Source organism: Carcharhinus amblyrhynchos, chromosome 20 (genome assembly GCF_965287045.1).
Source record: "Carcharhinus amblyrhynchos chromosome 20, sCarAmb.v2.hapA, whole genome shotgun sequence".
In the NCBI taxonomy this organism is placed as follows: domain Eukaryota; kingdom Metazoa; phylum Chordata; class Chondrichthyes; order Carcharhiniformes; family Carcharhinidae; genus Carcharhinus; species Carcharhinus amblyrhynchos.
In genome coordinates, this window is record NC_137343.1 from 39,955,859 (window position 1) to 39,980,454 (window position 24,596).

Below are 24,596 nucleotides of genomic sequence, written 5' to 3' on the forward strand. Positions count from 1 at the left end.
CTGTGTACCACATTTCATTGAGATCACTCCCCTAGTTTGTGAATGTATCATTCACAAAGAGAATAACATGAAACAAAAACATTATATTTACCCAACTTCAGTGACGGAGGTAATTAGTCAACTCGGCACTGGGTAGAGATTACATCAGTTTCCTTCCTAATCTGATAGGTTAAAAATAGGGCATTGTATTTACCTGGTGAGTCAGCAAAGGAGCTATAATTAAGGTTCCCTTTTCAGTCAAGTGTTGTTTCAGGCAGGCTGGCCCAGTGACATCTCTGAGGTAAACACAGCCCTGTGCTTGCATGGTTTCCGATGCACCAACACCCACACTTCAAAAGTCACATTCTTGTTTTCAAATCCTTCCACGGCCTTACCCAACTCCCCTCGCCCTGCACCCCCCACCCCCCCCACCACCCTCCCCAGAACACTATGGAGAAAGGGTTCAATAAAGTCCGATAGCCAGCCCAAGGGTTACACTGCATAATTACCCCACACTCAATGGAACTGATACAGGCAACATGTAAACTTTGTGTTTCAAGTTCATCTCCTCCTCTGGGGCATCTGGGCCAGTGTTAATACGATGCTGAGTGGCAGTTAGCTCAGCAGGGGACCCAGGTTTGTGTGAAGCTAGCAGGAATTAAAAGTTAGTCTGTACTCCTTAAAAGAAACATGGACCTCTTAAAGGTGTATTTTGTCCGCTGTAGATGCTTCAAGCGGTTCAGAAAGACTTTTGGAGCAGGAACTGGTGGAGTAATATAGTAGCAGGCCAGAGACAGGCTTCTCAGGTTCTCAACTGCAGCACTGGGGGCCTTAGAGCATGAGGTGGAAAGGAGGAAAGAGTTCATCTTTCCATAAGGAGATCCTGCAAACATACCCTATAAAGGTGGTTGGAGTCAGTCACAGAGGACAATGACAAAAGTCTAGCCCCAAAAACATGGGCACAGTGCTGGAAAAAGTTCAATGAACCTCACTCAAGTTGCCAAGGTCAGTGAATGCTTCCTCAAATGTCATCTCCCACCTACTAGCCTCACACACTGCTCAACAGTGCGGCAGCATGGTAGCACAGTGGTTCGCACTTCCGCTTCACAGCTCCAGGGTCCTGGGTTTGATTCCTGGCTCGGATTACCGTCTGTGTGGAGTTTGCACATTCTCCTCGTGTCTGCATGGGTTTCCTCCAGGTACTCCGGTTTCCTCCCACAGTCCAAAGATGTGCAGGTTAGGTTGATTGGCCATGCCAAGAAATTGCCCCTTAGTGTCCTGGGATGGATAGGTTAGAGGGATTAGTGGGTATAATACGTAGGGATATGGGGGTAGGGCCTGGGCGGGATTGTGTTCAGTGCAGACTTGATGGGCCGAAGGGCCTCTTTCTGCACTGTAGGGTTCTATGATTCTAACACACCCCACTCTCGTCACTCACCCATCAACAATTTCCAGTAGTTAAAACTCATGCCTAACATTCATGTGCTCCACCTCGTACTCACATACCTGCCGTGGCTGCAAACCTCACACCTTTATCTCAGAGATTCCACATACTTGCAGATTTTCAGCAACAGACACTTCATCCAAAGACATTACAACATGTTCACTCATAGTTTTCCGGCTCTATTGCAGAACACGGTGGAGGCAGCAAAGAACAGGCCAGGGGTATGCACAGTTGCATGTCCACAGTCCCTTGGAGGAGACATCACTGTGGCTTTACCAAATGTTGAAGACATCCAGGATGCTTCTGCCTTATGCACCTTCTGAATACGCACTTAACTCTCACCAAGCAGCAGATCGTGCGTCCATGCATCTCTTTGCTTTCTACCCATCTCTTCCTTCACTCACCCCCAACCACCCCCTTGTCCCTGATGCTTCCAGATGTCCAGAAGCTGCTGCTTCAGGATAAAAGCTTTGAGGAAGGGCAGACGTCAGGAGGAAGAAGCACCCACCAACTGATCTGACAATCACAGTCACTAGCTCAGATACATGGGATCACCATCACCTGCACGTTTCCCTCCAAGCCACTCACCGTCCTGACTTGGAAATATGTCGCCATTCCTTCTCAGTCGTTGGGTCAAAATCCTGGAATTCCCTCCCTAACGGCATTGTGGGTCAACCCACAGCACACGGACTGCAGCGATTTAAGAAGGTAGCTCACCACCGCCTTCTCAAGGGCAACTAAGGATGGGCAATAAATGCTGGCCAGCCAGCAATGCTCATAGAATCCTGATAGTACAGAAGGAGACCATTCAGCCCATCAAGCCTGCACTAACAACGATCCCACCCAGACCCTATCCCTGTAATCCCATATATATACCCTGATAATCCCCCTGACACTAACGGACAATTTAACATGGCCAATCCACCTAACCCTCACATCTTTGGACTGTGGGAGGAAACCGCAGCACCCCCCCGGAGGAAAACCACGCAGACACGGGGAGAACGTGCAGAGTCCACACAGAAGGTGACCCGAGGCCAGAATCGAACCCAGGTCCCTGGCGCTGTGAAGCAGCAGTGCTAACCATTGTGTCCCCCAAAGTGCCTCCGCGCCGCCCCCATGTCTCACAAATGAAAGGAAAAAAACCCCAGCTCAGATACTGGTACTGCGCAAACCTCCCAGGGTGGTATAGAGGCAGGATCTGCATGTGGTGAGTCACCAGGTAGGAGTGGGCTTCAGGGAAGTCGGGGGAAGGAATGGTGAGTTAGCCAGCTCCCAGAGGGTACAGTTGCAGGTATGTATGGACACCGATGGGGTGGCATACTGGAAAAAAGTGATGGGAACATGCAACAAAATTCTTGGCTGATTCACAGCTCTCCTAAAAAGCCTGCCGTCACTGTCAAGGTACACATGCTCTAACACGGCTCAGACCTTTGTACAGAGCTTGGAGCCTATACTTCCCATTGTGGAAGTGGTGACTAATTTCAATAGAAGACTTACAGACCCAGCTATATTGCAGCAACTGGTAGATGAAAGGGAATTTTAACGGTAAATTCATTGCAGTGTAACAGAAGCCTCCTTGTGACTAATAAATAAAACTGTATGTCGTAGATTCCTATACAGCACAGGTCGGATCCACCGAATAACAGGAAAATGCTGAAAATTGTCCCAACACGTCCTGTTCAGAAAAATCAAGACCTCAGTCTCTGCGCAGTAAAGTTTATTTATTAGTGTCACAAGTAGGCTTACATTAACACTGCGATGGAGTTACTGTGAAAATCCCTTAGTCGTCACTCGCCGGTACACTGAGGGAGAATTTAGCATGGCCAATGCACCTAACCAGCATGCCTTTCGGACTGTGGAAGGAAACCGGAGCACCCGGAGGAAACCCACGCAGACATGGAGAGAACATGCAGACTCCACACAGTGACTCAAGCTGGGAATCAGACCCAGGTCCCTGGTGCTGTGAGGCAGCAGTGCTAACCACAGTGCCACCGTGCCGCCCCAAGTATCAGTGTCTGAGCTGGTGGCTGTGAGCATCAGATCAGTTGATGGGTGCTTCTTCCTGAGATCTGCTCTTCCTCCAGGCTTTGCTCCTCAGGCAGTAGCTCCTGGCTATCTGGTCAAGTGCCTGACCATTAGTCTACTCTCACCCATCGGTGCAACAGCACAAGGTATCATAAACAGTGCTATCGAGCAACACTTAGTCAGCAATACTTTGTTCATACATGCTCAGTTTGGGTTCCATCAGGGCCAGGCACTCAACTCAACTCCATTGCAGTCTCTTCCATACATGGACTGAAGAGCTGAATTCCCAAGATCAAGGGAGAATGTGATATCAAGGCAACATTTGACAGAGTGTGGCAGCAGGGAACCTTGGAAAATTAAAGTCATTTGGAATCGGGGGGGAGGAAAACTCTCCACTGGTTGGAATCACACCCAGCACAAAGGAAGATGGTTCTGGGAGGCCAATCATCTCAGCTGTAGGACGTCTCTCGGGGTTCCTCAGGACCAACCATCGTCCACTGCTACTTTAATAATCTTCCCCCCAGTCAGAAGTGGGGATATTCATTGATGATTGCACAATGCTCACACCACACATAACTCCACAGATACTGAAGCAGAACTATGTCCAAGTGCAGCAAGACCTGGACAATATTCAGACTTGGCCACTTGCACAATGGCAAGCATAAATCATTTTGTGATTTATATGGCTGGTCCAGTTTAGCTTCTGATCAATGGTAGCCCTGGGTGTGGATATTGAGGGATTCAGCAATGGTTATGCTATTGACTGTCAAGGGGCTGTGATTAGATTCTCTCTTGTTTGAGATGGATATTGCCTGGCACTTTGTGGTAACTTACCACTTATGAGCCCAAGCATGGATATTGTCCAGGTCTTGCTGTATATGGACACAAATGCTTCAGTATCTGAGGAGTTGTGAATGTTGCTGAATATTGTGCAATCGTCAGTGAATTTCCCCATCCTTGACCTTGGAGGGATCATCATTGATGATGAAGCTGAAGGTGGCCAGGCCTCGGACACTGCCCTCGGGATGTCCTGGATCTGAGATGATTGACCTCGAACAACCACAACCACCTTCCTTTGTGCCAGGTATGACTCCAACCAGATTTTCCCCTGATTCCCATTGATTCCAGTTTGCAAGGACTCTTTGTTAAATGCTGTCTTGATGTCAAGAGCAGTGACCCTCACCTCACCCCTTGTACAGTCCTCATGACAGACAACAAGTATAGTTCTGGTTGCCACATTATTGGAAGGATGTGATGGCACATGAAGGGGTACAGAGGAGATGCTGCCTGGGATGGAGCATCTAAAGAGATTGGATAGTCTTGGGTTGTTTTCTCTGGAACAGGGAAGGGAACATGGATAGGGTCCATGCCCCTTAGTTGAAGGGTCAGTCACAAGAGAACACAAGTTAAGTGTGACGGGTGAGAGGTTTAGGGGGGATTTGAGGAAAAACTTTTTAACCCAGAGGGTGGTGACGGTCTGGAAAGTGCTGCCTGGGAGGGTGGTGGAGGCGGGATGCTCCACATCCTTTAAAAAGTACCTGGATGAGTACTTGGCACACTGTAACATTCAACGCCATGGGCAAAGTGCTGGCAAGTGGGATTAGGTGAGCAGGTCAGGACCTTTCATGTGTCACTGCAGACTCGTCATAGGATTCTGCGAAGTGGTGTTCTCGGAGACCCTTCAAATCCATAGCAATCGTTCCAAAGATGCAGTGCCACTGGCTTCTAAAACAACATCTCCTCCAACAACACTATCACTGCAATGGCAATGAGATTATTAAAGGCACCTCATGCCTTTAAGCAGTGCTGGGGAGGCAGTGGTTCAGTCTATTCTGTGCATGTTTTAGACAGGGTATTAACAGGAGCAGTGAGGGTGAAAATGACATGTTATGCATCAAACCACGGTTAGAAGCTGACTGATATCACAATCTGCCCACTCCGCAGGGTGCCCGTGCCACTGCCTTTCAAAACAAGGCAAATGGTGCAAACCACACCGCTAGCTAGTAAGGATAGGAACCCCTGCCATTTTTTTGTCACTTGTCTCCTGAAGCCAGCGACACAGAGCTGAATCTCGCAGCCTGTGCTCCTCCAACTCCAGCCTCCGAAGCATTCCCCACTCCCATTCTTTTGAAGCTTAATTATCAGTGTCACAAGTAGGCTTATATTAACACTGCAATGAAGTAACGGTGAAAACCCCCTAGTCTCCACACTCCAGCGTCTGTTCGGGTACATTGAGGGAGAATTTAGCACGGCCATTGCACCTAACCAGCACGATTGTGTGAGGAAATAGGAGCACCCGGAGGAAACCCACACAGACATGGGGAGAGCATGCAGATTCCGCACAGACAGTGACCAAAGGCTGGAACTGAACCCAGGTTCCCGGCGCTGTGAGGTAGCAGTGCTAACCACTGTGCCACCGTGCCGCCCAAGCTCCTACACCATCCTGCAACCGTGGCTACAACTTTCCGGAATTCTTAGCGTCTCCCTCCCTTCCTTTAAGACTCTCCAAAGCCTGTCTATTTGACAAAAGCTTTTCCTCACACCTCCTGTACCTCCTCCTATGATTCAGTATCTGAAATACACACAGGAAGCACCTTGGGACATTTTCCCACTTTCAAACAACTACCTACATAAATACAAGCTGTTGAATATTTTGTCACATAATCTGTCTTTCATTTCATTCTTCATTATCTCTCAATTACAGGAGTGTGAGGGTCCAAGCAGAGGGAGTTTTAAGTATCTGCAACAATATTGAGCTAATAAAAATGATGAATGATGTTCCAGAGTGAAGCATGCTTGTCACTTTGCACATCAACAATGGTCAGCTTCTCTGCATGATGCTTTGGAACCTGATCCCATTGCCTTTCACAACGGCCACCCAGTAGATAGAAAACCCCACGTTGGGTTGGATCGAGACACAGGGTGAGCCTGGTTGATAGTGTGCTCACTTTCGACATATGGGAACGTGCAAGTGCACTGAGGAAACAGACTGCCATCTGCTCTGATCAGGATCAGATCACATTTTTCCATTGCTGTCAAGTCCAATCTCCAGATGTGCCTCTTTTAGGGAGGTAGGAAAAGCCACCCAGGGTGGCAAAACATTATCCACATTCTCTCAACACTGGCAATATCAACTGACGCGGAAGCAGACTTGTACGAGATTCCCTTGTCTGCCATTTTAATCAGTATCTTCAAATAAATGCCTCTACTAAAGTAGCACTCTGAAGAACTCCACATGTAGTCGTCTGTTGTTATAACAGGGTTTGAGTCCTTTCTTTCCTCTGCCTCTGGGCACACTTGACATAAGAAGGCCATCGAGCCCCTCAGGCAGTTCAATCGGATCATGGCCGATGTGTATCCGAATTCTGTCCACCCTTTCGCAACACAAATCTATCAAACACCCCTCTGAAATGTTTCAGTTTACTCCCTCAGCCTCGACAGCCTTTCAGAGGAGAGAATTCCATATTTCACTCACTCTTTGTGCTTCTCATAGAACACAGTACAGGCCCTTCGGCCCTCAATGTTGTGCTGAGCTCTGTCCAAACCCAAGATCATGATTGCTGTGTGGCCACTCACCTCAGCAAAGCAGCTTTCCTTACGCAAGGCTCAGAGCGACAGGTGTTAGCAAGAGTGTGAGAGAGACATCACAGCTGAGCTGCAACCTGATGTGTCCTTTCCAAAAGTCGGGAATCAGGAACCCTGGCCAGCATTCCTCCCCATTCATAGAATCCTTGCAGTGCAGAAGGAGGCCGTTCGGCCCATCGAGTCTGTACCGACCGCATCCCACCCATGCCCTATTCCCATAACCCTACACATTTTCCCTGCTAATCCCCCTGATACTAGGGTCAATTTAGCATATCCAATTCATCTAACCTGCACATCTTTGGAGTGTGGGAGCACCAGGAGGAAACCCACGTAGACACGGGGAGAACATGCAGACTGTGCACAAACAGTGACCCGAGGCCAGAATCGAACCCGGGTCCCTGGCGTTATGAGGCGGCAGTGTTAACCACCGTGCTGCCCATTCCCTGGATAGTTTGTAAATCATCTCCAAAAGCTGCGACACGGAGAGTTCTTTCTCTTGGTCACCTGAGCCAGCTGCTTCTATTAATCCCATCACTGTCCCTCAAAATCTGGTGCGCTTTGGAGTTTTTATTTGCAAGTTTCCAGACAAATGAGTATTCAATTTATCAGCAGGATTACTGTATCGTCATCAAAACTGAAATACAGGAGGGAAAAATCACTGAATAACTCAACTCTTCTCCGGAGCAAATCTGAACAGCTCAAGTGTTTTCATTGGCTGCAGAGCCATCTAAATGATGAATGGTCCTGAAGACGATGAGGAAACAACATCCTGGGTGGAAATCTCCCTTCCCGCCCACCATGGGAATAGCAGCAGGCGGGGCAAGACCAGGCAAAAGGTCCACTGGCCACAGGTGGGATTTTCTAGTCTTGCGGCAAGTGAGGCTGGAATATCCCATCCTATGCCCTTTATAAGCCAGGACAGCATCGCCCACATTGAAAGTCCTCTTGAAATTAGACCACAAATGCAACAACTGTTTATAAAGGTTCTGCACTGGCGTAGCTCTTTTAAGCAAATTCCCGAGGGCTATGAGATCGGAGAGGACTCTGTGGATCGTCCAGGCGGGAAGCTAAGCTAATCAGCAGGAGGGCACATACCCTGACCCTGCTTGTAAAGGGACTTACAGTTGAAGCCAGGGAGGTGAGTAGAGAGGCCGCATTGTAATTGGGTCTGATCTTGTTGTATATATTACTCTTTATTTGGCAACGTTAACTTTGTTGATTCAAGCCACATCAAGTCCCCCCTCCATCTATTACAGATTCCGTAAGCTCGTCTCTCCCTTACTCAGGTCTCCCCTCCTCTAGACATTAAAGGGGGTGACTTTAACTTGGTGTGACACTGCAAACAGATGGGAATGAGTCAGCAGTTAATTTTTCCATGCATGACAAATTGCCAATGCAGTAACATAATCAAAATCACAAAGAGATTCCGGGGAGGTACCTTTCTTCATGAAGCTATTGGTAAAGTAATGCAACTTGCGGCATTTTGCAATTGACATTGTATCTCTTCCTCATCACAGATTGCTGGATGATTTGCATGTGAATGTGCAGTGTATGCTGTTCACACAATGTCATTTTTACAGCAAACTCTTGTTTTTTCAAAATCCTAGGAACCTCCGGGTAAAATACTGCAACAACAAAGGGACAGATCTTGACAACTGCGCAATTGTGAGGTGGCAGCCCGTTTGACATGTTCCCCATTGGTCACAGTGGAAATAAAAGATGTCCAACAACGTGCAGGCTAGGTGGATTGGCCATGCTAAATTATCCCTTAGTGTCCCAAAATGCGTAGGTTAAGTTTTTTATTGGTGTCACAAGTAGACTAACATTAACACTGCAATTAAATTACTGTGAAAACCAGTCCAGCATCTGTTCTGGTACTCTGAGGGAGAATTTAGCACAGCCAATGCACCTAACCAGCACATCTTTGGGCTGTGGAAGAAAACCGGAGCACCCGGAGGAAACCCACACAGACACTGGGAGAATGTGCAAACTCCACATAGATATTGACCCTAGCCGGGAATCGAACCCCGGTCCTTGCGCTGTGAGGCAGCACTGCCAACCACTGTGCCACCCTGAAAATATCTGGGGCTAGTGGGGTAGGGTCTGGGGTAAGATGCTGCGTCAGTGCAGACTCAATGGGCCTTCATCTGTGCTGTTGGGCTTCTATGATTCTATAAAACACCAGGGGAGATATATTGGGCGGCTGACCATCCATTTTATAATTATGCCCAAACTTAATCTTTAGCCCAGAAATATTTATCACAATAATATTGAAAACTGCAGGGCATTGAGAAACAGTGCACAAAAGGTTAAGAGAGAATTGCTGAAAGGAATCCTAGCCTTATCAAAATACACTTTGAAATATGCTTGACCTGGTTTTCACCGAGCATTCCATGTTATTCTCATCCTGCTGTGCTATTTGATAGACTGATGGCTCAGAAATCATGGTGACTACAAATGCGGTTTGCAGGAAATCGTCAATTCACTCAGCGTCCCTTATCACGTCCGTTCGCTTTAGTGCAGCGGAAAATCATATCACATCAGGTCAGACACGGTGCTTCATATAAATCCACCAAAATAGGTCAGTCTGGGCAAAAATTACCAAGTGTCTGAATCTGTTCGGTGCCAGTGGGTTTAAGGAATTGAGGTTCTGGTGTGAACTTCAGCAAGTTAGCTGAAGAGGCAGAGGGAGCTGCAGGAAGGGAATCAAAGGCAGGGGGAGAAGTGAACCTCACTCAGGGTGGAATTTAGTGCTCTCCCTCCCTGCCTGAGCTTGGAGGCCCATTCAAATTGGCAGAATGGTGCCAGATGGGATCTCGCCAACTTCCCAACCCCACTCAAAGTCCGTGGCAGGAAGGCCCATTGGCAGCCCTCCATTGCCAAGTGGACAATCAATGCCCGATTAGGTATTAAACCAGCGGCAGACCAGCCTGTTGCCGCGTGAGACCACGCAAGCAAACATGTGCAGGGTCAAGAGGGGAAGATGTTCCCTTGTTCAAAGTGCCTGATTGAGGGGCCTGGCATCGGGAAGGGGGTAGGTCAGCTGAAAGTGAACCCCCTGACACCCTCAGCCCCACTGAGATTCCGTCGGCGGTATCCCCGAATCCCCTCCTGGCCGTCACTTATCTCCAGTCTGGGTTTACTCTATAATTCCAGGCCTCCAGTTTTATCACACAGGCCTCGGATTGGCCGGCATCTCTTGTTGGGTTGCTCCCCATCCCCTCACCTCCTCCCGGGCCTTTGACCCTCGGGAAGGCACATCCACAGCCTGTTAATTGTCCGATAGGCCCTTAACGTGGCATGCCTTCCCCAGAGGTGGCAATATGGGGCTCTCAGCAGCTTTCCAGCCTCAGGCCAGCACCCCCATCACCTCCATAAAATTCTCCCCAGGGTTGGCAAAGAAATCTTGCACAAATTGATTGCACGAAAGATTAAGACCATAAGATATAGGAGCAGAATTAAGCCTTTCGGCCCATCGACTCTGCCCCACCATTCATAAGTTTCTCAAACCCATTCTCCCGTCTTTTCCCAATAACCTTTGACCCCTTTACCAATCAAGAACTTATCTATCTTTATCTCAAATACACTCAATGAGCTGGCCTCCACAGCCTTCTGTGACAATACATTCCACAGATTGACCACGTTCTGGCTAAAGAAATTCCTCCTCATTTCAGTAAAGGTCGTCTCTTTAATCTGAGACTATGCCCTCAGATCCTCATCTCTCCTCCAAATGGAAACATCTTCCCCTTCCTACAAGATCCAGGCCTTTCAATATTCTGTAAGTTTCAATGAGAACTACCACTTCCCTCCTCCACCCCCCCCTCCCCCCATCCTTCTAAACTCCATCAAATACAGATCCAGAGTCCTCAAACACTCCTCTGTCAAGTTTTTCATTCCTGGGATTATTCTCAGGAATCACTTTTGGACCCTCTCCAAGGCCAACACAACCTTCCATAGAAACAAAGTCCAAACTTGCTCACAATACCCTTGGACAGAGAGCACACGGTGACCATTGATATGCTTGTGACTTTTCTTTGCTTTGTGGGCACCACAGGGGCTGGTGGGCACCAGCTCCCACCAAAATGTTATTTCAGTTTAATAAGTTTCCATATTAGGCATTCAGCCTCACACTCCTCTTGTTTGGTCACCCAATGCGGAGAGGGATGAGCAGAGGACCTCCTCATTAACCTCCTGGGCCTAGCCAGGGATGGGCGTTTGAGAGGCTCATTTGACCCGACTGTCTGCCACACAAAACCCACACTGGGAAACTCTGAATCTGTTTTTTTGTTTTAAGTTTAAGTTTATTTATTAGTGTCACAAGTTGGTTTACATTAAGACTGCAGTGAAGTCACTATGAAAATCCTCTAGTCGCCACCCTCCAGGGGAGAATTTAGCATGGGCAATGCACCTAACCAGCACGTCTTTCAGACTGTGGGAGGAAATCAAAGCACCCGGAGGAAACCCACGCAGACTCAGGGAGAATGTGCAAACTCCACAGTGACCCCAAGCTGGGAATCAAACCCGGGTCCCTGTGAGGCAGCAGCGCTAACCACTGTGCCACCAGAGTGGGCACAAGGGCTGAATGGTCGACTCGTATTCCCACGGGTTTAACTGCATTCCCCTGCCTGAAGCAACGGACGGTGAAGCTAATTTGAATGTTCAGCTGCCAACTCGGTCCAACTGATACAACACAGATCAAAGAAAAATAGATTTCTCAAGCTTATGTATCGCCCACTCCCATCCTGAGGGGAAGACAGAAATAAATAAATGCAAATGAATCAAACTGCATTCCTTCAACCCATCCCCTCTCTGATACTGGAAGCAACTATTCAGAGACTAAGTAGCTTGTCACTAAATTTGTGCTTGTTCTGCCTCTTCCTCCCCTTCCCCAGCAACGCAGTTTCACAGCCTTTTGCTCTTACTCAAACCAGTAGCTTATTAGGATAACATTGCTGGGTTCATGTGATCAGCTTCACTTGTGTTAGAAAGATCAGATCTCACTGGCAGTCCATGTTTTGAATCACAGAATATATTCATAGAATCCCTGCGGTGCAGAAGCAGACCATTCAGCCCATCGAGCCCGCACTGACTCTCCAAGAGAACATCCCACCGAGACCCTAACCCTTGATCCCCACGCATCTACCCTGCTAATGCCCCTAATCTACACATGCTGGGACAACAATCCCACCCAGACCCTATCCCCGTAACCCCACTTATTTATCCTGCTAATCCCCCTGACACTAAGGGACAATTTATCATGGCCAATCCATCTAAGCTGCATACCTCACGCCAAAGATGTGCAGGTTAGGTTGACTGGCCATGCTAAATTGCCCATGGTGTCCTGGGATGCATAGGTTAGGGGTTTGTCAGGGTAAATTTGTGTGGTTGGGATGTGGGGTGGGATTGTTGTTGTTGGTGCAGACTCAATGGGCCAAATGGCCTCCTTCTGCACTGTAGGGATTCTATGATTCTTTCATAATCTTTGGACTGTGGCAAGAAACCAAAGCACGCGGAGGAAACCCACGCAGACACAGGGAGCATGTGCAAACTCCACACAGTGACCCAAGCCGGAAATTAAACCCAGGTCCCTGATGTTGTGAGGCAGCAGTGCTAACCACTGTGCCCCCGTTCTACCCATCAGACACAATGGTAGGACACGTTGTCAAAAAGATACTCCCTTCCTTCTGTTGGCAATGACTAAGGAATATTTTGAAGGCTTCATGCTGAAAGCAAGATGTTACACACGTTTGGAAAAAAAATTGAAGCTGAACAGGATTGCAGTATAACCAGTTAGAAAATATGAACAAAAAATGCTCTGGTGCTGTTGAATGCACGTGAGATTTGCTGAGCAAAACAAAGATGTGGTTTACCAATGCAACCACTGTTTATGAAATAATTCTAATGATCTGTGCAAAATGAGGACGCGGTGCTGATACACTTCGATGCTTGTTCAGACCTCAAATTCCACACGGGGAAGGAAGTAAAAAGCTGTGCAACCAAAGGGGTCATGCTCAGGTCACACAGGTACCATCCTGAGCATCACAGTAATGCTGGAATGCCCTTGGTTACACGAATCCAGACCAGATGGAGATGATTGGATAGTTGTGCCCAGGAGAATCACGCCCGCAATGCTCCAAGTGATTAGGATTGATTTACACACCAAATCTGTATGGTGTTAACAACCATCCATTCACTGCGTTTTGCAAGCAAGTGAATTGGGCAGCACGGTCGTTAGCACCACTGCCTCAAAGCGCCAGAGGCCTGGGTTCGATTGCAGCCTCGGGTTATCATCTGTGTGGAGTTTGCACGTTCTCCCTGTGCAAGTTTCCTCCGGGTGCTCCGGTTTCCTCCCATGCTCCAAAGATGTATGGGTTAGGTTGATTGGTCATGATAAATTCACCCTTGAGGTGGGATTTTACAGCCTTGCTTGTCCCAAAACTATAAAAATCCTGCCCACAGTCAACGGACCTTCCCATGATCTGTCCCTCGCCTGCTCCAATTCCCCTGATGGGTGGGCCAGTAAAATTTCAACCTTAGTGTCAGGGGGATTAGCAGGGTAAATATGTAGGGTTATGGGAATAAGATCTTGGTGGGATTGTTACCAGTGCAGACTCAATGGGCTGAATGGCCTCCTTCTGCACTATAGGGATTCTATTTCAAGTTACATTATGTAATTATCTTTAATCCACTGCTATTTGCTGGAGATGAAATCAGTTTGCATTACAGTACATGACTATCCTCCACTCGCTGCTTTTTACTACGTAATGAATCAATTCATATTGCAGAACCCATTTTTTCACAAACTCTGAGTGGTGGAGACAGCAACAGCAACTGTTGAGCGGAGCAGACTCCAGCAGATGCTCCTGGGATCGGTGACTAGATGCCATTATGTGCCCGCGCAGTTCCAAGGCTCCATCAGAACCTCCAGAACAACTGTGCACAGAACCATAGGCTGCACTCGGTAATTCCCCACCAACCCCACTCAGTAACTCTCCCCAACCCCTTCCTGCTCTCATTCTGCCATTGCACCTTTGTCCAAGCTTTAAAATAAGCTCACAGTGAGAAAATCATAGAATCATACAGTGCAGAAGGAGGCCATTTGGCCCATTGGGCCTGCACCGATCACAAACCCACCCAGGTCCCATTCCCACAACCCCACGCATTTAGCCTAACTATTCCCCTGACACTAAAGGACAATTTCGTTAGGTCAATCCATCTGACCCGCACATCTTTGGAGTGTGGGAGGAAATCCATGCAGACACGTGCAAACTCCAAACACACAGTGATCCAAGTGGGGAAATGAACCCAGATTCCTGGCGCTGTGAGGCAGCAGTGCTACCCACTGTGCCACCCGTGTTTGGGAAGCACTGGTGTAACTATCTCACTTACTGCATTTTGGTAAAGAAATACATGCTGGAAAATTTCAGCAGGTCTGACAGCATCTGTGGAGAGAGAATTGAATAAACGCCTCGAGTCTGGATGACCCTTCATCAGAGCTGATGCTGTCAGACCTACAATCTACAATAAGGAAGGTCATTAAAGTGTAGTCCAAGCTGATCCAAAAAGAACTGCAGGGGAATAAAAGTGACAGACAGGATTGTGAGAAAATAAATGCTCTGTCCTGGAAGCCTATTGATGCAGAGTCAGTTAAAAGGAAGATTAAAATGTTGTTACGAAGGAAAAATATTGAAGAGTAAGAAAAAAAGGGTGAAGTGGGATTAGAGGCAAATTACTGTGACTAAAAAATAGTAAAGTAAATTTTATTTATTACGTCACAAGTAGGCTTACGTTAACACTGCAATAAAGTTACTGTGAAAATCTCCTAGTTGCCACACACCACTGCCTGTTTGGGTACACTGTGGGGGAATTTAGCATGGCCCACGCACCTAACCAGCACATCTTTTGGACTGTGGGAAGAAACCAGAGCACCCGGAGGAAACCCACGCAGACACAGGGAGAACATACAAACTCCACACAGACAGCGACCCAAGCCGGGAATTGAACCCAGGTCCCTGGTGCTGTGAGGCAGCAGTGCTAACCCACTGTGCCACCCAATGGACTGTGTGGTTGCTCCTGTTGTTTTGCTTCTACGTGATCGCTAAACCCCTCTCTTCATCTCTTCCAGTGGGACTAGCTCACACTTGGGTTCAGTTACGCACAAACTGGCAGCCTTTTACAGCTTGTCCCAGTTGCCATTCTGCATATTTGAATTAAGATTGTGACTATCATCATGGTGATGTCAGATGGGAAAGCTGAGCCCATTTGCCTCATGTTTTAAATTACTTCTTAAAGTTACAAAGCTGACATACAGGGTGGACTGGGCAAACCCTTCGTCCATCTCCTTGCTTGCTCCAAAAACTAGTTCCAATTCAAACTGAATCTGATTCATGGTCCCCACAAGAGAGACATATAGAATCCAAGCTGACAAGAAACAACATTACACCTGATCTTGGGCTCAATCTGATGCTTGATCATAGCCAGGAGGCCAGGAAGTGAACCACAGTCTTATTAGCCTGATTAATTCAGCAGTGTTAAGATCAATTTAAGGCCAATTGTAACATCTCTACCACCAGCTGGGCTGAAATTTATTTTCGTTAGTGTCACAAGTAGGTTTACATTGACACTGCAACGAAGTTACTGTGAAAATCCCCTGGTCGCCACATCCGGCGCCTGTTCGGGTACACTGAGGGAGAAGTTAGCATGGCCAGTGCACCTAACCAGCACGTCTTTCAGAATGTGGGAGGAAACTGGAGCATCCAGAGGAAACTCATGCAGACGCGGAGAGAATGTGCAGACTCGACATAAACAGTGGCCCAAGCCGGAATCAAACCCAGGTCCCTGGCACTGTGCCACCATGCCACGCAGACTAGTTTCCAAACCTGGGAACTTTCAAGTCTGCATTACTCCATCCCATACTCAGCATGGGTATCCATTCTCGCTCAACCTACCTGTTGCACTCTTCCACCAATGCTTCTCGCTCTTCCTTGCTTGGGTTCTTCTGTCTCTCATAAGCCTGAAATAGAATTTGCTGCGACGCAGGCCCCCACTTGAATCTGTTTCTCCTCATCTTCTTGTTGGCTGGTTCTTCAATGGGTTCATCCCCAGGAACTCCCTGGGCTGAACTGCTGAACTCTCCAAAGAGAAACAGCTGCTGCCTATTTTCCACCACATGTTGTCCCATCTTCTGTGTCGGTTGGCTGAACTCTGGAATGAGAAAGAGGAGACTAATTTAAAAAAGAAAGGAACTTGCACGATCAAAGGCTAAAAAAAACAAGAACATTAATAGGCAGCATATTGTGACCATCCTTGCTTTCGCTTTCAGGAATTTCCATGTTGCCCAAAATACAATAATAATCCCGTCACAAAAAAAACACAACCTGCAGTCAGGTTAGATCCAATTTCTACTTGTTTTGTCCAGTCTGCCAACTTCACAGAATTCACTACATGACAGAAATACAATTTGTAACTGTCTCCACCTTTCCCTCCAACACGGTTATTCTTCTGAGAGGTTTATCAGTCTGAAGAACTTGCTGTATACAGTGTGGTTTTCATGGAAATGAACACGGATGTTGCAGAATTTAGCACCGTGCAACGCCACACTGCAATTCGTCCACGTACAGTTGTTTAAAAGCAAAAGCTGTAGAACCCCTACAGTGCAGAAAGAGGCCATTCAGCCCATCGGGTCTGCACCGACTACAATCCTACCCAGGCCCTATCCCCACCCATTTTCCTTGCTAATCCCCCTGACACTAAGGGGCAATTTAGCAAGGCCAGTCAACCTAACCCACACTTCTTTGCACCATGGGAGGAAACCAAAGCACCCGGAAGAAACCCACGCAGACACAGGGAAAATGTGCAAACTCCACACAGACAGTTGCCCGAGGTCAGAATCGAACCTGGGTCTCTAGCACTGTGAGGCAGCAGTGCTAACTACTGTGCTGCCCTTTCAGAGCCATTGAATAGTATTTTACACTGTGGCTATGTTTTAACAGACAATGTTCTGTGAGTGCAATTGGCCTGTCTCAGAAGCATGGAACTGACTTGTAAAGGAATAGCAGCATGTTAGACGTCAATGAGTAAGAACACGGGCCTGGTATAACGGGGACGTTGATTTTCTATATCCCCATTTGGTGCTGTCAAGCACAGGCCAATTCCACCTGCCTTAAGCGCCTTATGCCTGCGAGAGTCCGGTGTCCATTTTATTGAGTATTTGTACAATATGGAATGAGCAATATTGAGTTTATCTCTCCATAGAGTCTCCAGATGTTAAGGCTGCCAGATACCACACAGATGGTACCTGACTGTTTCAAGGGAACCCTCAAATTCAACCCCCACCGTCCACCCCAACACTGCCCCACCCTTCCCCCTCTTGTGATGAAGATCTAGCCCAGGTTTCAGTTCTAGGAGTTACTCTTGCGAATTACACAATGCATCAACAGCTGAAGGCACCAATTATAAATCAATTGTGTAAATCTGGGCTGTAAGCTGCATCAAAAGACACCAAAATCGATCTTGCTCAAAACCCAAAAATGAGCTTGAACATACAACAGACAGACGGCTGTGACTCGCTAAAGGCTAATGTCTTTCTGAAAATCTAGAGGAGAGAGAATGTGGACACACTCCCCTCCGCCCCCACACACCAACACTCCCCCACACCCATACACACACACACACACACACACACACGTGTAATGGTTACCCAAGAACAAATTAAACACTAAAATGCCAGCTTTTAGGCAATAAATCATTTGATCTTGTATTTCTATTATCGGTGTCCACTAACTGTGGATCAGCCACCATCCACAAACATGCCTGGAAAATGGATTGGAACGTTGGTAAGATTAACATGGTCGGATTTTTCAGCATATTCCACTCTGAGAAACATATCAGTGAGTAATAAACCAAAATACCACGGGTGCTGGAAATCTTAAATAAAAACAGAAAGCGCTGGAGAAATTCGGCAGGTCTGGTGGTATCGGTGGTGAGAGAAGCAGAGTTACGTGATGCGTTAGCTTTGGGGCGGCACAGTGGTTAGCAATGTGGCCTCACAATGTCAGGGATCCGGGTTCAATTCCCAGCTTGGGTCACTGTGCGGAGTTTGCACGTTCTCCCCGTGTTTCTGGATGCTCCGGTTTCCTCCCGCAGTCTGAAAGACGTGCTGGTTAGGTGCATTGGCCATGCTAAATTCTTCCTCAGTGTACCTGAACAGGTGCTGGAGTGTGGCGACTAGGGGATTTTCACAGTAACTTCATTACAGTGCTAATATTAGCCTACTTATGACAATAATAAATAAACTTAATTTCAGTCTTTTGAATTGTTATAACCTGACTGAGAATTGATGAAACTCATCAGCATCTCTCGTCTTTAACTCTAAAGAAGAATCACACAGACTCAGATAGTTAACTCTGCTTCTCTCTCCACAGATGCTGCCAGACCTGCTGAGTTTATCCAGTGTTTTCCTTGTTTACATTGCTGATTAATATGGTTGTTTGTCAGAAGTGCGCTGTGCTTCACTATAGTTTATGTTGGTCCCGGTATTTCTCCCAGAGCAGGGGTTGAGCACTGGACACAAGAGGAGGGGCCAACAATGGGACTGAAACGTGCTAGTTTGGGTTCATTCGGACAGTGAACAGGAGCTACATTCCCCGCTTCCAAATACGAGCCTGACTGTAAATTAATTCCATGTATCAAGCGAAAGGGTATGATGGCTCCAGGACAGCTGATCCATTTCAAAGGTATACTTAAAGGATTTCAGAAAGTAGAGGCAAACATCAAGTGAAGACGCAGAACAAACTTCCTTGGGGTTAAACTGTGCATTATTAACATCAAGTGGGAGTATTGATATATAGAGCAAGATTCCCTGGGAATAAACAGTGCAAAAGGCGGGGAATTATAGGCCGGTTAGTTTAACGTCTGTGGTAGGTAAAATGTTGGAATCCGTCATTAAGGAGGAAATTGCGAGGCATCTTGAAGGGAATTGCTTGATAGGGCAGACGCAACACGGTTTCATTAAAGGGAAGTCGTGTCTGACAAATTTACTGGAGTTCTATGAGGATGTGTCTAGGGCAGTGGATAGAGGAGAGCCGGTGGATGTGGTCTTTCTGGATTTTCAGAAGGCGTTTGACAAGGTACCTCACAAGAGGTTATTGCAGAAGGTCAGGGGACATGGAGTTGGGGGTAGGGTGTTAGCGTGGATAGAGGATTGGTTGTCAAATAGGAGGCAGAGAGTGGGGGTCAATGGGTGCTATTCGGATTGGCGGTTGGTGACTAGTGGGGTGCCCCAGGGGTCGGTGCTGGGGCCTCAGCTATTTACCATTTATATAGATGATCTGGAGGAGGGAACCGAGTGCAGGGTGTCGAAATTTGCTGATGACACCAAGATTGGGGGAAAGGCAAATTGTGCGGAGGGTGTGGAGAGTCTGCAGAAGGATCTAGATAGGCTGGGCGAATGGGCCAGGAAATGGCAAATGGAATTTAATGTTGGCAAGTGTGAGGTGGTCCACTTTGGTAGGAAGAATGGTAGGAAGGACTATTACTTACGTGGCGAAAAACTGCAGCAGGCGACGGTGCAGAGGGACCTCGGGGTCCTTGTGCATGAGTCGCAAAAACCCAGCTTGCAGGTGCAGCAGGTGGTCAGGAAGGCGAATGGGATGCTGGCCTTCATAGCGAGGGGGATTGAATATAAAAGTAGGGAGGTCTTGCTGCAGCTGTATAGGGCATTGGTGAGGCCGCAGCTGGAGTACTGTGTGCAGTTTTGGGCGCCGCACCTGCGCAAGGATATTTTGGCCCTGGAGGGAGTGCAGAGGAGGTTTACTAGGCTGATACCGGAGTTGAGGGGGTTGAGCTATGAGGAGAGGCTGAATAAACTAGGCTTGTACTCGTTAGAGTTTAGAAGAATGAGGGGAGATCTCATTGAGACGTATAAGATGATGAATGGGATGGATAGGATAGAGGTGGAGAGACTCTTCCCGCTCAAAAAAGACAGTAGGACTAGGGGGCACAGCCTCAAGATAAAGGGGAGGCGGTTTAGAACGGAGTTGAGGAGGAACTTCTTCACTCAAAGGGTGGTGAATCTCTGGAATTCTCTGCCTGTTGAAGTGGTGGAGGCTGCCTCGCTAAATATTTTTAAAAAGCGGGTTGATGGGTTTTTGATAAGAGAGGGGATTAAGGGTTATGGGGAGAGGGCGGGAAAGTGGAACTGAGCCACGACAGATCAGCCATGATCTTATTGAATGGCGGGGCAGGCTCGAAGGGCTAGATGGCCTACTCCTGCTCCTATTTCTTATGTTCTTATGTTCTTATGTTCTTATTATTAATCCATGCCCAGAACTGTTTAATATAAATATGCACATTTCTCTGTAGGTGAATTATTTTGCTAAATGTACAATATTTGGGTTTTTTTTAGAATTCAGCATACATTGCAGCAAAGAAGCACTGAATCCCTAGAGTGCAGAAAGAAGCTATCCAGCCCATCGAGTCTGCACCAACCCTCCCGAAGAAAATCCCATCCATTTATCAAGATTGAACCAACTGGGGCTCTTCTCTCTGAGGGGTGCACCAAGAGAGGTCTTTAAAACGATGAAGAGGTCGATAAGACAGGCAGAGAGATGTTTCCTTTCTAGGTGAGTCCAAAACGGAGGGGTCACAAATACAAGATGTATTTTAATTGGATTAATAAATCCGATAAAAAGATGTTTCTTCACCCTGAGAATGGTTATAATGTGGGAATTACAACAATACGGAGTTGAGGAAGTAACATGGGTGGGTCTCAGAGAAAGCGAGATAGATGGATATGTTGATACAGTGAGAAGGAAAAGAGTGAGGAAAGGTTTGGTGTTTATCATTAACACCGGTACGGACTAATTGGGCTGATGGTTTGTTTCTGTTGCTGTATATTCTATGGTGTGCCAAATCGATCTTACTCAAGATCTGAATACGGGCTTTGACACAGAGCAGACAGTTGCAACTAGCTAAAGGCTAAAATCTTTCTGATTATCTAGAGATAGAGGATGTGGACAAATACACACACACACACACATACACACACACACACCCCACGTAACAGGAACCTGAGAACAAATTCAATACTATATAATGTCAGCTTTCCGACAATAAACTATTTGATCTTTACTGTTGTATTTCTATTATTGATTTTCCCCAGTTGTGGGGCCAGTTACTATCCGCGAACATGCACAGTAAATGAAACGGAACACATTATTCTCTTCTCTGTTAGATCTTCATTGTACTTGAGCTCACTAGAAGTGGAGGTTTATTGTATTCGAGATCATTACAGTCAGTTACATTCAATCAATTTTACTGCAAATGCAGTTTCATTAAAGCAATCATTTCTGTTTAAGTATTAAACTCACAATATTTCTGCAACATGCCACGATCTCTGAGTTCTGTTTACATGAGGAAGTCTGCTCTCAATCATTCTCTGTTGCTATAGGTCTGGCTCCAGGCCCCACAGGTGCAACTCTGTGGATGTTGCTGTAGCTATAACTCATTTCTGGCAGGTTTAATTTTCCTCTAATGAAGTCAGTCCCAATCTAAACAAGTCTGACGAGTAAGGAGTGGATCCTGGGGTACCTTAGATTATATTTCATCGCCGTTAGGAACCTTGACAAACTATAGTGAGAGATTAATTTGCATTTTACTGATTGGGATGCATTAGCTTCAGTCCCTGGCATTGTTATAACCAGATTGAGAATTGACAAGACTCATCAGCATCTCTCCAGGAAAGGAATCCATCATGGCCGAAATGTGTGACAGATGTAGGACACCCGATAAAGAGCAAAAATTCCAAATGCAGGGGCTTAACATCATAAAATCATAGAATCCTACAGTGCAAATGGAGGCCATTCAGCCCATTGAGTCTGCATCGACCACAATCCCACCCAGGCCCTATCCCCCCCCCACCCCATGCATTTTTCCTAGCTAGTCCCTCTGACGCTAAGGGGAAATTTAGCATGGCCAATCAACCTAACCTGCACATCTTTGGAGTGTGGGAAGAAACCAGAACACCCAGAGGAAACCCACACAGGCACGAAGAGAACACGTAAACCCCACACAGACAGTGACCCGAGGCCAGAATTGAACCTGAGTCCCTGGCGCTGAGAGGCAGCAGTGCTAACAACTGTGTCTCCATGTTGCCATCCTGGAGGGATCTGCACACACTTTTAAACAGTGCTGCTGTAAGGTACCTCAATCAGCTTACTGAGGATCCAATTTTAGTCATCCCCTGCTCTCTATAGTCACATCTTATAATGAGGTGGATTACCCATTCCCCCACCAACCCCTCTCACTGTGGACCTCTTCAGTTGTGGAGTTGGGGGGAGCGGAGTTTGGCTGGAAATGGGGTGTCCCAGGCTAGCTTTGTGGAGTCTGGAAAAACACTCAAATTCTTCCTGCCCAAAGAAATAGAATATCTTTGGGATTCCCTTTGACCAGGTAGCCAGTTGTAACTGGTCAATGTATGCGGGTCAAATGCTTTACCCAATAGTGAGAATCAGGAGTGTGTCTGTGTCCAACTACTCTGAATAACATTTGAAATCTGCTGTCACTTGCGGCCTCTCTGGAATTTGGCCATGGGATAACATTGCCATGGTAACAGTGATTGGGGTTGGGGGGGCTCGCTAATGATGACTGAAGTACAACCCAAGCATCAGGAACAGGGTACATGTAACATACTACAACTGTATTACTATGACTACATTGTTTCTTGCGTGCTATACAAACAAAGCATACCATACAAAGAGTACATAGGGGAGAAGGAAAGGAGAGAGTGCAGAATGTAGTGTTACAGTCATAGTTAGTATGTAGAGAACGATCAGCTTAATATATGGTAGGTTTATTCAAAAGTCTGATGGCAGCAGGGAAGAAGTTGCTCTGAGTCAGGTGATATGCGTTCTCAGACTTAGATATCTTTTTCCCAATGGAAGAAGGTGGAAGAGAATATGTCCAGGCGTGTGGGGTCCTTGGTTATGCTGGCTGCTTTCCTGAGGCAGCAGGAAGTGTGGAAGGAGCCAATGGATGGGGTTGGGTGATGTACTGGGCTATATTCACAACCCTTTATAGTTTCTTGGACAGAGCAGAAGGCATACCAAGTTGCGTTACATTCAGAAAGGATGCTTTCTATGGTGCATCTGTAAAAGCTGGTGAGAGTAATAGCAGATGTGTCAAATTTCCACTGCCTCCTTAGAAAGAAGGGTTGGTGTGCTTTAACTATAGCGTCAGTGTGGAGGGATCAGGACTCTGGTGATCTGAACATCTAGAAACCTGCCTTTCAAAGGGAGGCAAAAAGAGTGTCAGAGAGTTGCTCCCTCCTTGACAGAGAGTTTGGGAGCAGTGTTTACAGACGCCTAGGAGAAGATCATTACCTCTCACATCAATCACTAATGCACAACATTGCAAGGGATAGGAATTCTTATTTTAAAAAAGAAAGTTAGGCAAAACAAAATCCCCACAGAGCTCAATAATTGTCAGAGTGATGAAAACTGAAATAAATTACTTCTGAAAGTAAACGATCAAGAATTCTGAATTGTTTTAATGCAAAATTCACGACAGTGCCTTGAGCATCAGGTAAGGTGTTAGCAGGAATGAAACTTACGCTGGACAATCTCCCTCTGTTTCCGGACATACCAGGTGTAGAGGGCAGCACGTTTCTGGTTTTTCATTGGCGTCCCCTTATTCAGATGTTGCGACAGATGAGACTGGTTTAAGCCAGTTGTGTCCACTACTTCTCGCTGTGGGATATTGTGCTGCTGCATGTAGCACTTTATCATCTTCGCTGCCCTCCATGGGTCCTCCCTGTAGTGAAGGCAAAGAACACAGTTACAATTCTGGAATTGATTAGCGTTATTAGCAAGGTCAGCAAGCACATGGGACCACCATCACTGGCATGTTCCCCTCCAAGTCACTCACCATCCCGACTTGGAAATATATCAGCCATTCCTTTACCGTCACTGGATCAAAATCCTGGAATTCCCTCCCTAACAGTATTGTGCGTGTATCTACACCGCATGGACTGCAGCGCTTCAAGAAGGCAGCTTACCATCATCTTCTCAAGGGCAACTAGGGACGGGCAATAAATACTGGCTCAGCCATGACACCCATATTGCATGAATGAATAAAAAGAAACTTAACGTCCTTGTTTCCTTGCCTTCCTCTCTCCTCATTTCCCTCACATTGCAGCATTGTTCATAGGTACTGATCAATTTCCTTTATCTCATTCAAGGGGATATCTGTGAAAGTAGACCATGAATATACAGGCAGTTGGGAATAGGGGCTCTTTCCAGTTTCCCCCAAATGTTATACACATGTGTACACACACGTGCACAGATATGTGCACAAACAATACATATATACAAACACACCCCACATGCACATTCACATGTATGCATGCGCACGCACACTCACCCACCCCACAGGCGTGCGCACACGCTCACCCACCCCATAGATGTACATGCACACAGTCCCACACATTCTCTCACTGTCCAAGGGGACCGAAGAAGGTCTTGAACTCAATCACTGGTCTGTGCTGAAATGGCATTCTACAATTGGT

General features: G+C 46.8%; 1 protein-coding gene across 2 annotated transcripts in view; it reads right to left on the reverse strand.

The window, feature by feature from the left end:
• hnf1a (HNF1 homeobox a) overlaps positions 1–24,596 on the reverse strand; it is a 165,634-nt gene that overhangs the window by 109,757 nt on the left and 31,281 nt on the right. For both annotated transcript variants that reach the window (XM_080208440.1, XM_080208442.1), the window contains exons 2-3: positions 23,643–23,842; positions 15,982–16,237 (exon numbers count right to left, since the gene is read on the reverse strand). In XM_080208440.1, coding sequence (XP_080064566.1) covers positions 15,982–16,237; positions 23,643–23,842 — 456 coding nt within the window. The remainder of the gene's footprint in view (positions 1–15,981; positions 16,238–23,642; positions 23,843–24,596) is intronic.